A 15,366-nucleotide genomic window follows, 5' to 3' on the forward strand; every position below is an offset into this window, starting at 1 on the left:
TTATTTTATTTTATTTTATTTATTTATTTTATTTATTTATTTTGTCCAATACACAATGAGGGTTTTAGTGGGTATATATATACACATAGTAAAATACATGATGAAGGTTATAGAGGAGATACTCATAAAATATATTTATATATATTAAATATATATATAAATATATTTATGAAATAATAGAAAAGAAGGTGTAGTAATAGAACATATCAATGAAAGAATAGAAGAAGAGATATAGGAATAGAAGAAAGGTATAGGAGATATAGGAGAGCAATAGGACTGGGGACGGAAGGCACTCTAGTGCACTTGTACTCTCCCCTTACTTTCCTCTTAGGAATCTGGATAGGTCAACCATAGATAATCTAAGGGTAAAGTGTTGGGGGTTTGGGGATGACACTATGGAGTCCGGTAATGAGTTCCACACTTCGACAACTCGGTTACTGAAGTCGTATTTTTTACAGTCAAGTTTGGAGTGGTTAATATTAAGTTTAAATCCGTTGTGTGCTCTTGTGTTGTTGTGGTTGAAGCTGAAGTAGTCGCCGACAGGCAGGACGTTGCAGCATATGATCTTGTGGGCAATACTTAGATCTTGTTTAAGGTGTCTTAGTTCTAAGCTTTCTAGGCCCAGGATTGAAAGTCTAGTCTTGTAGGGTATTCTGTTTTGAGTGGAGGAGTGAAGGGCTCTTCTGGTGAAGTATCTTTGGACATTTTCAAGGGTGTTAATGTCTGAGATGCGATAGGGGTTCCAAACAGATGAGCTGTATTCGAGGATGGGTCTGGCAAAAATTTTGTAAGCTCTGGTAAGTAGTGTGAGATTGCCAGAGCAGTAGCTTCGTATGATTAGGTTTACAACTCTTGAAGCCTTCTTGGCTATATTGTTGCAGTGGGCTTTGGCACTTAAATCTTTTGTTATTAGTATACCAAGGTCTTTAACCGAGTGGGGATTATCTGTGATAATTTGATTATTCAGTTTGTGTATTTGGAGTTCAGATCCAGCACCCAATAGTGATCTCCATCATAAATGCCATTCCATGTTGGTAAGACGTCTGGCTCTGCATGGTATTCACTAGAAGTTTCAGTTGTAGTAGGAATTCTAAGGAGAACTCTGAACAATTCTCTTGTTTTTGTCAAGCTTCTTATGCATTCAAATGTCAATATAGAGTGCTTATGTGTTAGATGCCCAGGATAGTTTGGGAATTTTGCATGTGTACTGTACATATCAGAAACTGGTGGCATTGGACATTGTGTTAAGAATTGCATAAATGGTAGCTTTGAGGAGATGGCAATAACTATGCTAGGTTCTTTTGAAGCAACTCAGGATTTCGGGGGTCTGCTTCAATCTGGCATATTTTTTTAAATCACCAACTTGTTTATTTGCTTCTTGACCTCAAGATATTATGTCTAATTGGGAGAATTGAAAAAAAAACAATTTCTTAATGGCATCTACACTTAATTCATGCTAGAAAAATAATAATTGAATCTAGAATATCCAAATAATTATAGTTCTATGACTTATTCTCAGAGAAGAGTCTAAAATGAGTGGAGCTCATTTTACCTGATTTTACACTGATTCCCTTGGTGGCCCAGTGGGATAATTTTGTTAAGAGAGATAGAGAGTGATTATAATATCCTTGTATGTAAAGTGTTGTCTGAATTTAGCTTTGAAGTGATTTTCTTCAGACTTATATAACTCACCCGAGAATAATTAAAGACGTAATATCTACGCAGAGGAATTCTCATACATCCAGATTTTCAAATAGGGTATGTTATATATATGAATAGTTTTATTAATTATCTTTATGAGTACATTCTCTAAATGGTGAGCAATTAGAAGTTTCATATCTCATTCTATCTATCTCATTCTCTTGATTATACATTTTTAGTTGATTGGGTGACTTTAAATTTCACTTCCCACCCACACTCCAAGCCATCAGTCAACCACAACCACAACAATACACAAGCACCTAATAGATTCAAACTAAATGTAAACGGCTCCAGACTTGTTTGCAAAATATAGTGGTACCTCATCTTACGAACGCCTCTTCTAACGAACTTTTCAAGATACGAACCCAGTGTTTAAGATTTTTTTGCCTCTTCTTCCGAACTATTTTCACCTTACGAACCCAAGCAGCTGCTGCTGGGTTGAAGGGGTTTCCTTTTCCCCCCCTTTTTTGAAGAAAGAAAAGGGAGGGGCTGCTTGGGGGAGGAAAAAATTTGTAGAGAACAACGTGCTTGCAAAGGAACTGAAAGGGTGTCTTTTTAAGAAAGAAAAGGGAGGAGGGAGGGGCAGCTAGGGGAGGAAAAATTTTGTAGAGAACAACATGCTTGCAAAGGAACTGAAAGGGTGTCTTTTGAAGAAAGAAAAGGGAGGGGCGCCCCCCTTGCCTTTCTTCCTTCCCACTCACCCTTTAGCCTAGCCTTGCTTCTTCCACCCGCCCCCTTTAGCTGCTCCTCCCTGCCCTCTGTTCGCCTCCCTTCTAAAGTTTGGGATTTTCCTGAAGGATTTGCACGCATTATTTGCTTTTACATTGATTCCTATGGGAAACATTGTTTCATCTTACGAACTTTTCACCTTACGAACCTCCTCCTGGAACCAATTAAGTTCGTATGATGAGGTACCATTGTATACGACTTTATCAATAGAGTGATCAATACCTGGAATGCACTACCTAACTCTGTGGTTTCTTCTCCAAACCCCAAAAACTTTAACCTTAGATTGTCTGTAGTCGACCTCACCCCAATCCTAAGGGGTGTGTTAGGTGGCGTGCATAAGTGCACCACTATGCCTACCGTCCCTGTCCTACTATTCTATTGTCCTCTTTTATCATTACTTTTTACTTATGTTATGTTTATACAAACTACTACTATCCAAGTTTGACAAATAAATAAAATAAATCAAAAATAAAACTTCATCCTGCACTTGAAAAAAACAGATTTTATTTATTCTGGAGAAGTGTACAGCCATTTGCCACTCTCGTATCTATTAGGAAATTTGTCTTGTAAGTTCTGTGTGCCCATATATTATTGTGGTGTACAATAACAGTCAGCATTTATAATCTTGGAAATGTGCTTTATTTATAATTCTGATGACTTGATACTTGGTTATAGGTGTAACAATTCTCATTCTGGTTTCTTACTAAGCCATACATAACATTAATACACGTTGCTTTACTTCATGTTCCAGGTTGTCCTTCCTTTGCCAGCAAACCCAGTACACCTACAGGAATGGGAGGGGTTTTTCCTCCTATGGGATCACCACAGAAACCATCTCCCCAGCCAATGGGAGGTGGCAGCTGGCCACAGGGCCCTGGATTCCCCAGGCCTCAAACCCAGACTAAACCTCAACAAAGCATGCCTCATTCTTCTCCGCAAAATAGGCCAAATTATAATGTGAGTTTTTCTGCAATGCCTGCTGGTCAAAATGATCGTGGAAAAGGATCGGGCAGTTCTGGTAACTGAACTTTTAATTTTTTGAACTATGTTTTAATGCAAATAGTATATTGCTTGGTAGGCTACAAAGTGCGATATTTTCATGGCCAAGTCTCTATTAATTATGATATAAGTGACGTGTGAAATTAAACTAGACACTCTAAGAGTACACCAGCTTGCTCCAACCAGATGCCCTCTGTGAATTTTGGAAAGACAATATCCCAAATTAGGAATTGTTTACAGGGATCTTGGAAGTGGCAGTCCTAACACATCTAAAGAGCTTGGGAAGACTGAATTAGATATTATTGCAGAGGTGGCACTTCTGGTTATTATAATAAACCAATGTTTGTCCTTCCCAATGACTTGTAAGTGAAAAAACAACAACAGATAGAGATTTCTGTAGATTTCCTGATAGTATCTCTTAGTATTCCTCATGGTTGGCAAGGACTGATGGGAAATGAATTTTAACAACCTCTGAAGGCCTACCTGTTGCCCATTATTTTGAAGTGAAACTCAGTGTAAGGTATGCTCTAGTGTTACCAGTTTTCCCATCTGCCAATGATACGGCTTGCATACAGGGAGCTCTCATATTTGATAATATTATGTTCTACAATAAATTTCATTGGATGTGGAAAGAGAAAAAGCAAAATCCAGGTATACCATTTTACAGCAGTATACAGTGGTACCTCGTCTTACGAACTTAATTCGTTCCGTGACGAGGTTCATAAGTAGAAAAGGTCATAAGATGAAACAATGTCTCCCATAGGAATCAATGTAAAAGTGAATAATACGTGCAATCCCAAAACTCACCCCTTTTGCCTTGCGCCGCTGGGAATCCCCGCCTCTGGATTAGATTAGATTAGATTAGATTTATTGGATTTATATGCCGCCCCTCTCCGCAAACTCGGGGCGGCTCACAACAACAATAAAACAGTACATAATAACAAATCCAATGCCCACCAATCTAATTACAGTTTAAAATTAATAAATTTATAAAACAATCCCAATGTATATAAAAACAGACACACAGTCAATCAATCAATGGCGAAACAACATGGGCAAGGGGGAGATGTTTAGTTCCCCCATGCCTGACGGCAGAGGACTTTCATTGCCAGCCGAAGCGCCCGTTTTTGCACTGCTGGGATTCTCCTGAGCCTCCCCTCACTGGGATTCAAAGCAGCTCCAGCAAAAATGAAGGGAATCCCAGGGAGGGGAGCCTCAGGGAAATCCCAGCAGCACAAGAACGGGCGCTTCGGCTGGCAATGGAAGTCCGGAGGCAGGGTTTCCCAGTGAGGGGAGCCTCAGGGGAATCCCAGCAATGCAAGAATGGGCACTTTGGCTGGCAATGGAAGTCCGGAGGTGGGGATTCCCAGTGAAAGGAGGCTCAGGGGAATCCTAGCGCTTCGGCTGGCAATGGAAGTCCGGAGGCGGGGCATTCCAGTGGCGGCGGCTTGGGTTCATAAGGTGAAAATAGTTCGGAAGAAGAGGCAAAAAATTCTTAAACACCGAGTTTGTATCTCAAAAAGTTCGTTAGAAAAGGTGTTTGTAAGACGAGGTACCACTGTACTTGTATACTTGTAATTAAAGTTTTTTAGTTACCACATGTTCACGCGAGTTTAAAAGAGCTGAACTTCTCAAAGGCAAGCGAAAATTACATTCACATTGCTGAGCGAGTTTAAGTCCAAAATGGGCCTATCTGGTAAAACAAAGAAGAGGGTTCTTACTCAGATAGGTAGACTAGAAAATGCAATACAGTGATCCCCCGGGTATTGTGATCCCGATCATTGCGAAACGGCTATATGGCGATTTTTGAACCCGGAAGTAAAAACACCATCTGCACATGTGCGCCCTTTTTTTTCTATGGGCACGCATGCGTAGATGGCGCCGGGCAGATCAGCTGCTGGGCGGCTTCCCTGGGTCTTCCCCCTCTTGCTGGCGGGAGGGCGAAGCCCCCCCAGGACCCGCTCGCCCGCCGTTCGCCCGGCCACCCGCCGTTCGCCGCTCACCCGCCCTTCGCCCGGCCACCCACCATTCGCCGCTCGCCTGCCCTTCGCCCGGCCACCCGCCGTTCGCCCGCCCTTCGCCGCTCGCCCGCCCTTCGCCCGGCCACCCGCCCTTCGCCCGGCTCGCCCGCCCTTCGCCCGGCTCGCCCGCCCTTCGCCCGGCTCGCCCGCCCTTCGCCCGGCTCGCCTGCCCTTCACCCGCTTTAGGAGTCAGCGGAGAAGCAGCGCGCCTGTTTTAAAAGATCGGAGCCGGCCTGGGGGGGCTTTCCAGCAACCCCTGAGCCCCCAACCCGGGCTCGGGGGTTGCTGGAAAGCCCCCCCAGGCCGGCTCCGATCTTTTAAAACAGGCGCGCCGCTTCTCCGCTGACTCCTGGCGAACTTCCCCGCTTTAGGAGTCAGCGGAGAAGCGGCGCGCCTGTTTTAAAAGATCGGAGCCGGCCTGGGGGATCGGAGCCGGCCTGGGGGGGCTTTCCCTTTCAGTTGGGAAGCCGCGCGGCTTCCCAACTGAGTCCCGAAGTCAAAGGCGAACTTCAGGACTCAGTTGGGAAGCCGCGCGGCTGTTTTAAAACGTCGCTGCTGGCATGTCCCGAAGCCAAACGAACCCGGGTGGCCGGGCGAGCAGCGAGCGAAGGGCGGGTGGCCGGGCGAAGGGCGGGCGAGCGGCGGGCGCGGCAGCAGCGAGGAGTTTGCGTGGGCGGCGGGGAAACCCCAATCTTCGGCTCCTCGCTGCTGGGAAGTAAAAACACCATGTGCGCATGCGCAGATGGTGTTTTTACTTCCGCAGCGCTACTTCGCGAAAACCCGCTCATTGCGGGGGGTCCTGGAACGGAACCCTCACAATGATCGGGGGATCACTGTATATGGAGTGCTAAAATACAGGTAGGACCTCAATTATGATCATAATTGAGCCCAACATTTCCACCGCTACGTGAGATGGTTGTTAAGTGAATTTGTCATTTAATGACCTTCCTTGTCACAGTTGCTAAGTGAATCAATTGTTAAACTAGTAATGATTGTTAGGTGTATCTGGCTTCCCCATTGACTTTACCTGCCAGAGGTTCACAAAATGTGATCACATAATCCAGTGATCCACTGCAACTGTAATAAATACATGCCAGTTGCCAAGCATTCAAATTTTGATCATGTGACCATAGGGATGCTGCAGTCACAAGTGTGAAAAATAGCCATAAGTCGCTTTTTAAAATGGGGTTGTAACTTTGGTCACTAAATGAATGGTTTTAAGTCAAGGACTACCTGTATACATTACATAAAAGTTCTGCAATTGAATTTCCAGTGACTGCTGTTGCGGAAAGTTCTGCTTACAACGTTAGCACTGCGGGAGAAAGTATAAATGCCCATATTTTTCTGTGCAATGGATGCCTATGTATTAACTTGTTTGGCTTAAGTTTCAGGGTACAGTAATTTGTCTTAAGAGAAATATTGAACTATCTCAAATCAGGAAGGCTAGGCTAGGATGAGATGGGATGGATGGGATAGAATTCTTTATTGGCCAGGTGTGATTGTCTTTGGTGCATATGCTCTCAGTGTACATAAAAGAAAAAGATACATTTGTCAAGAATCATGAGGTACAACAACACTTAATGATTGCCATAGGATACAAATAAGCAATCAGGAAACAATCAATATTAATATAAATCGTAAGGATACAAGTAACAAGTTACAGTCATACAGTCATAAGTGGGAGGAGATGGGTGATAGGAATGATGAGATAAGTAATAGTAATACGGTAGTAATGCAACCTTAGAGAATAGTTTGACAGTGCCAAGGGAATTATTTGTTTAGCAGAGTGATGACATTCAGGGGAAAAAACTATTCTTGTTTCTAGTTGTCTTGGTTGTCCAGTTGTCTTGATGTGCAGTACTCTACAGTCGTTTTGAGGGAAGGAGTTGAAACAATTTATGCCCAGGATTTGAGGGTTATTTTATAATGTCATTATATTTAATAATACTTTTTTTTTTTTACTGTTCAGATTCTAAGCCCAAACTGTCTGCTGATTTTGAGGATCTCTTATCTGGTCAAGGTTTTAATGCACATAAGGACAAAAAGGGTCCTAGAACAATAGCAGAGATGCGAAAAGAAGAAATGGCCAAAGAAATGGATCCTGAAAAATTAAAAGTAAGCATTGGGGTAACTTAGAAATTTTAAAAATAAAGTTTCAACGATGCATTAGGATGCAATGTTAATTGTGTAGGCCATACATAAATAATGTAAATAATGTCCAGCTTCTCGGGATCTTTTGCATTGTTATTTTCTATATACAGTACTTTCAAAATGTTAGCATCCACATGGTGACAGTGATGGTAGAAAGGAGGGGACAGAGAATCTCATTGAGATAATCCGGCTACGGAAGAGTAGTTTGACATTTCTATGTGATGGTTCCTTTCCCTAATTTTGAAACTAAGTTCAGTCTAATACAGAGCCACTTTAGCCTAATACAGAATTCCCCAGAACCACCTGGGGCAGGGGTAGGCAAAGTTGGCTCTTCTGTGACATGTGGACTTCAACTCCCAGAATTCCTGAGCTAGCATGAGTGGCTCAGGAATTCTGGGAGTTGCAGTCCACAAGTCATAGAAGAGCCAACTTTGCCTACCCCTGACCTGGGGAAAAGAGGGGATGATTTTGTTGGAGAAGCAGGTGTATGTGTGTGCTCATGGTCACGCATGTCCATGACATTCACGGCGATGCTTGTGTGAGTGGGACCGCTAGCCTCTGCAACGAGGCTCACATGAATGGGGTTGCACTGGCCGGCCACTCATGTGTCCAGGTAGCAATGGGGCCACAGCCCAATAGAAGGCTGTAGTTCACAGGTTGGTGAGCCCTGGTCTACCTTAATAGGATTAATTACACCCACCTGTTTAGCTGCTTGATTCGGGATTCTATCTCTCTACACAGATCCTTGAGTGGATTGAAGGGAAGGAGAGAAATATAAGAGCACTGCTATCTACCATGCATACAGTGCTCTGGGAAGGAGAAACGAAATGGAAACCTGTGGGCATGGCCGATCTTGTTACTCCAGAACAAGTGAAAAAGGTTTATCGGAAAGCAGTACTTGTTGTTCATCCTGATAAAGTAAGAAACCATGTCTTGGGATTCATGACTTACAACATTAATATTCTAGTTCTATGTATTGCTTCAGGCAATGTCAGATACATAAACAATTGTACATTGTTGTTACCATTATTATCTTCAAATATTAAAATCGTCTACATGAGAGGATGTTTCTTGGGATATACAATGCATTGTCTAGTGTGATTCATCTTGATAATCTTTCATTCATACTAGATCTACACAGCCTAGCAAGAAGACTTGAAATTAATTGTCCTGTTAGGAGGAGAAGGAGGGAGATGGTTTAGGTCTGAAATCTCAAGATAATTTGCAGTATTTCTTTTTTCGATATTAAAAATGTCTAGAAAGTTCCAATAAGTTTCATTTAACTAGTGGAAAAAATAGATTTCTTGCATTTTAATCCTCACGATGACTTTTTTTAATTAAAAAAATGTGATTTGAAAAATTAATAGCCCCAGGTTACAAATAAATACAAAAGCCACTCCACAGATCACTAGCTTAAGGTTGGATTTTGTGATAAGCAACATTTTTTCTTTTCAAATTAAGGTTACATTGATTGGCAATCATTAGCCAGCTAACAAAGAGAGTTTTATATTGCAAGTACTTCTTTAGAATAAATGAACATGTACAACAGTAGTGGGTTCTAAAACCCTTTACTACCAGTTTGTGTGCTTGCAACACTACTGCGCATGTGCAGAAGCATCCTGGGCAGTGGGCGGAGCTTCCCACCACCACCGTACTACCCTGTTTCCCCGATAGTAAGACACCCCCGATTGTAAGACGTATCGGGGGTTTCAGGGGGGTCGGCTAATATAAGCCGTACCCCGAAAGTAAGACATATGTCTTACTTTCGGGGAAACACGGGTATTGCCGGGGGGGGGAGCCCGATGATGTCGCTTCCAAGATCCCCGCGCGCACTTGCCTTCGCCTCGCCGTGGCGCCACCGCCTCTTCCCCGGCGTGGCAAAGCGAAGGATGGCGCTGGTCCGAAGCGAGCCGAGCGGGCGGCGGCTTGCAGCGAAGGCGCTCGTCCCAGCAACCGAGTCCTGCCAAGGCTCGGCTGCAAGCGGCCAGCGAGGCCGACCAGCTCCGAGGTGAGTGGCTGGAGCTGCGCCCTCCTTCGCCCGCCTCCTTTCCGGCAGGCAGGTGGGGCTGCCCAACTGCGCAGAGCGGCTCCTCCCCTCCAGACACACGCTTCCCCGACACGTGTCTGTGGCTCCACGCGTGCACGCCGCTTGGAGCCCTGAGGTTGAACTTGGAAAAGGGCTCACGAGGCTCCTGTCCCGTGGCTGCCCTTCTGGACTCTGGGGAGATGCCTTCGGGAACGCGACCCTTTCAATTTTTTTCCAATGTAAGACATACCCCGAAAGTAAGACGTAGTGGGGCTTTTGGGGGTAAAAAGAAAGTAAGACACTGTCTTACTTTCGGGGAAACACGGTAGTTCTTGGAACCGGACCAAACCAGGACCAACCTACCACTGATATACAACCGATTAAATCCCACTATAAACGGACATGTGTAACAGTAATTTTATTGTCATTTCTTTGCTGTTTTGATTACTAAGACTTTCCTGAAATAATCAAACTTGATAAAATGTGCACTGTTCCACAAATTAATATAGCTTTGTGGTTTGATTTGTTTCAAAAACAAGACTTAGCCTAACCATCTGTTCATTTGTCAGGGAATAAATTTACGGGCTTATCTGCATTGCCTGGTTATCCAACTCTTTTTGGAGGACAGAAATAGACAAGGTCACCCTCTATGAATCCTCACTCACTTTTGAGACTTTTTTTCTATTGCCTTGTCTATAGGGGCTCTGTCAGTTTGAGATGAAGGCTTTAGTTGGCTTCAGGTTAGTTTTTATGGGGTACTTTATGGAGGAAGGGCGGATTTCGGCTGAGTATTTGCTCATATCATTTAAACCTTTCTGCTTTTCTGCTACTGTAACTGAAGCAATATCATGGTCAGTATTACTCTCACCTTGAAAGTCAAATTTTACAGATTCATAACCCAACAGAATGTTAAAGAATTATATTCTCCCCACAGCTTCTCTCTCTCACGCACATACCTCTTGTGAGGTTCCTAATTCTCCTTTGGCTTTATTCTATCTTTTAAATAAAACGAAGTGTCACCATTTCACAATTTCCCACCACCCTCACCTTAAAGTCTTTTCACCTCAGGTAACTGACACAAAGCTAAGCTCTAGATAAATAGTGAAGTAGAAGAATATGAAGAAATTAAAATTGCAGCAATAGAAAGTGCCCAAGCAACTATAGTGCTTGGGTGGAAAGATGCTAATAAATGGACGATTAAAAATTGGTGCAGGTACATGGTGGATCACATTCACTACGAAATTATGGAAATTAGATTACATAATTATAATGAAGAGAAATTAGTAGCAACAATGAGGCGGTGGGAAAAGGTTAAAAATCATATATTAATATTAGTAAGCAATGCAAATGTAAAAAATAAAATTCAATCACTCTATAAAGAATGAGCAATGTAACCCGGAGCTGAGGTAAATGAAAGATATAGAATTGAATCTTCCCTGGTGGAGGGACATATGATTTTGTTTGGTGATGGTACACACATTTATGTTTTTGAATTTATGTTTTTTCTTTTTGTTAAAATTTAAAAAAATCAATAACATTTATTTTTTTTAAAAATAGATTTAGTGTTTTTGTTTTCAGTTAAAATTCCATGGAGAAAAATGGATTTGCCTAAACAGCCCCAAATGTCTGTTGGATATTTCTGTGTGCATGTCCAAACAGATTTATGTCCTTACTGAGATGTGTTGTTTTGCTTTTCTTCCAGGCTACCGGACAGCCATATGAACAATACGCAAAGATGATTTTTATGGAGCTCAACGATGCCTGGTCAGAATTTGAAAACCAGGGCCAGAAGCCTTTGTATTAGCATCCCTCCTCAGAAGTTGCTGTAGATCTGTGCTAGTGCTTGTATTGTTCCTTGCCACATGATTTTTCACAGCTGAACTGAGGTCTGGCTGGAGGTGTAAAAGTATTAATACTAGCCCAATTAAAAAAAAAAAAACCTCTTCAGGGACAGGAACAAAAGAGAAGGCTGATCTTCATGAATAACAGATGCAAAAAGAAAGGAGTTCTTGGGACTGATTAATGTTCTTTCAGATTTAAGTAGGCACTCTAGTAAACTAGGATTTGTTTGCCTTGGAACAAGTGAGATGAAATTGTCTCTTTGCCTTTAGCAAAAGGGACTCTGTACCACTTTGGATGTGGCTTGATTTTGAAGTTTGTATCCAGAACTAGCTCAAACTATGGTACATCTTCATTCATATGCAGTTATTTAAAACACTTCCTTTCTTATCCCAACCGGCCCTTAAATCGTTTGTTTTATTATGTTTCTGATATGTCTGACAAATAACTGGATTTTGTTGCTGGTAACTTACTGCAGCCTTAAGCGTAGTATTGCATTTCAGATTTGAGATTTAAGCAGGCATTCTTCACCATAGTTGAATTGGGAGTTGCATCTTTAAATAATCTATTATGTTAAATCAGAAACCTCTTGGAGGTGATATCAAAATCATCAGCACGCTGTGTTGACTGTTCTGCACTAATAGGAACTGAGGGTGTGGTTATATTACAAGCTTTTAAAATTCCCCATTGAGATATACTGTCTTCTTACATACAGGTGGATCCTTGATTTTTCCTCTAATTATGTTTTAATCGAGTTCAATCAAACATAAGCTTCCCAGATCATTTTTAATGCAACCTAAGTGCAACATAGGCTCACCTTCTAAGCCTCTGGAAATAATTTATTTTGCAACTTATTCAAATGATGGAATCTTACTACAATAGATATATTGGCTCAAAAAGCAATAAAATACAAACATCTGTATGGTACCTATGAAGATAAAAGTGTTCTTTTCTCCTTCTTACAAAACTAATTTTATATAGTACTCTTCCTGCAGACAGACATTTTATTTCGGGGCATTTCCTGAATAAATCTGGTCACAGGCAATTATGCATTATTTTTCCTCCTAAACAACTGTCAATTTAAGTCAGAAACAACCGTGTAGCCCCGGACTGAGTATTATTGATCCTGAAGTGACATTTTAAAATTGCATTTCTCATTGATTGAATGTACGGTAGCATCGCAGTCTTGTCATACACCAGAATCTATTATACAGCCTATCTCCTCAATAAAGCTTTCAGAGATAGGTCTAAAAACACTGGGTGGAGGAAAATTGTTCTGTATTTTCACTAGGAGGCTAGTGGATGGGCAGAAGTTTTCACTCTTCAATGGAGGAATTTCAAGCTAATGTGAAAATCTTTGTCTATTTAGTGTTTTTAAGACAATCTGTTTTTCTGTTCTGATTTTCTAGTGAGAAACCCTTTTCTGCAGATACAGCATGTCAACCAGTCTACATTTATTTTTATATTACATGCCACCTTTTTGTTGTATCGATCCATTATTTATTGCCATTTACTGCCAATGTGAATCAAAAACATCAAGTTCTCCTTTTTTTATATATCCAAGACATTAAGATGTTTGAAAAGTATAACACACTGGATGTTATTTATTAACATATTATGAAATGTTTTGATCAAGTATGTGCTTGTCTATTAAAAACATTTTGGAATGTGAGTTATGTTCCTGTGAATGGTTTTACTCCTTTATTTCCACCTGTAGATGCTTATGATGCTGTATATAAATAGATTTAATTAATATAGCAAACATTGCTGTATTAACATAAACATGATTAGCTTAGTGTATGAAATTTATTATTTTTATAAGTCCAGCTAACTCAAGTTTATGTGAAACACAAAGCAATCCTTCAGTTTCATCCAATTCAGCATCATGAAAAAGTAATCCAGTTTAAACGCCTCCTCTAACTGCTGTGTTTTATGCATGAAAACCAGACTTGGGTTTGCGATCAAAACGATAGAGACCAGGCAAGGTTTCCACTTCTGTCGTTTTGTTGCTATCAGGAAATAACACTTTTATTCAGGTGTATCAAGAATCTTTTTTTTTTTTGTAAATCTGCAGTAAGCCCATTGAACTGTGAATAGTCTGAAAGATCTGTATATATTAAAAACTTCAAAGAACTCAGACCATTTGATTTTGTATTTATTCTTTGTGGAATAAAAGTTTGAAGATGTAGAAGGATAACAAGATGTACAGGTACATCAAATACGATGCCATAGAAATTTGATTCCATTTTCTTTTTAAACAAGCTCATAAAAGTCTGTGGTGATTGACCCCATTCTGCAATTTTCTGAATTTATATTCTGGGGAACCTCCAAGCAACAGTTCCTTGTTCAATTATTATTTCATGGAATTTTAAAATATATAAAAATGATGCTGTTTCTATCTATAGCTTTGCTGTGCTTTGACACTTTTTTTTTTTAAAAAAAAACTCCTCCTGAAGAAAGAATACCTACTATTGCCTTTGGATTGCTTGTAATTCTACCAATGTCTTATGGGTATGGATGGTCAGAGAAGCAATAGATTCAGTCGATATAAATGAAGTATCAATTCTTCTTTACAATAGTCTAAGTCTTGAATATTATGCTGGCTGAAAAAAAGGGGGAAGTGATTGGATTTTGTTGTTGTTGAAGCCACTTCACTTGTTAGGAGACAAATTATGTGAATGGAGTTATTTTCTTATGTAGTTGTGGACCTTTAAGGCACAGAAACATTCATAGGCATATGCAATATTCACGTTACAGGGCCAGTAAAAAAAAATAATCCCAGGGTAAAATGGTCATAATGGTACTGAGAAATAAATCAAAAAGTATAAAACAGGCATTTATAATTTAGGGATTTATTCTCTACAGCAGCCAATGGTAAGTCCAGAACCAAATAATGGAAGCTTTATAGGGACAGATCTAAATTCGAAATAATGAGGAATTTTCTGACTTTCAGAGGCATTAATAAATTGAACAACCTGTTCTTTTGAAGTACAGAGTCATCAGTGGATATTTTAAAGAAGTCTTCAAAGTTGTGGATGTCAACTCCCAGAAATCTCCAGCCAGCATAGTTGACTGGAGAATTCTGGGAATTGATGTCCATAAGTCTTAAAGTAGCAAATTTGAGGACCCCTGTTTGAAAGAGATGACTGAACAACTATTTGTCCCACACTGGACAGGAATTAGATTAGAAGACCTCCAAAGTTTCTTCCAACCTGTTTACTAAGAACACCCATCATCCTTAACTTAACACTTTGAACTGATGGTACTTCCACATGAAGATCTAAATACTGCTCTACAAGTAATCATTTTAATGATTTTCTTTCCCTGTCTTATCAGACTCTTCATCTGGAAAGGGAAGAAACCTCTTCATGCTTTTCTAAACATTTTGATCATGGTTTAAGCTGCTTTTGAGGAATCCAAAGAGTAAAAACTGTAATTTCATTTCCTATGCCATTACAGATTTTTGAGTAGGTGTATTATGTTCTAAAAGTACCAAATCATTTCTAAATATCAGCATGCCCACGGAAGAACATAAGAATCAAAGTATTTTTTGTGCGTTAATAAACCCACGAGTGGTTTTTATTCCAGACAAACTTCCCCAGTCCTCAGGAAATTATCTCCAAAATGCTTCTTAAAATAGCAATAGCATTTAGACTTATATACTGCTTCACAGTGCTTTACATCCCTCTCTAAGCGGTTTACAGAGAGTCAGCATATAGCCCCCAACAATCTGGGTCCTCATTTTATTGATGTTGGAAGGATAGAAGTTGATGGTGAGACCACACTTAGAGTACTGTGTACATTTCTGGTCACCACACCTCAAGAAGGATATAATGGAACTGGAAAAGGTGCAGAAAGGGCAACAAGAATGATCAAGGAAATGGAGCACCTCCCTTATGA

The 15,366-nt window shown here is 40.7% G+C and overlaps 1 protein-coding gene across 7 annotated transcripts in view; it reads left to right on the forward strand.

The window, feature by feature from the left end:
• The window catches only part of DNAJC6 (DnaJ heat shock protein family (Hsp40) member C6), a 96,754-nt gene extending 83,151 nt beyond the window's left edge, over positions 1 to 13,603 (forward strand). For all 7 annotated transcript variants that reach the window (XM_070746087.1, XM_070746082.1, XM_070746086.1 and 4 more), the window contains 4 exons: positions 3,182 to 3,448; positions 7,420 to 7,565; positions 8,343 to 8,519; positions 11,330 to 13,603. In XM_070746087.1, the coding sequence (XP_070602188.1) occupies positions 3,182 to 3,448; positions 7,420 to 7,565; positions 8,343 to 8,519; positions 11,330 to 11,431 (692 nt within the window). In that variant the 3' untranslated portion in view covers positions 11,432 to 13,603. The remainder of the gene's footprint in view (positions 1 to 3,181; positions 3,449 to 7,419; positions 7,566 to 8,342; positions 8,520 to 11,329) is intronic.
• The last annotated feature ends 1,763 nt before the right edge of the window (positions 13,604 to 15,366 follow it).

The sequence above is a fragment of the Erythrolamprus reginae genome, chromosome 3 (genome assembly GCF_031021105.1).
Source record: "Erythrolamprus reginae isolate rEryReg1 chromosome 3, rEryReg1.hap1, whole genome shotgun sequence".
Lineage (NCBI taxonomy): Eukaryota > Metazoa > Chordata > Lepidosauria > Squamata > Dipsadidae > Erythrolamprus > Erythrolamprus reginae.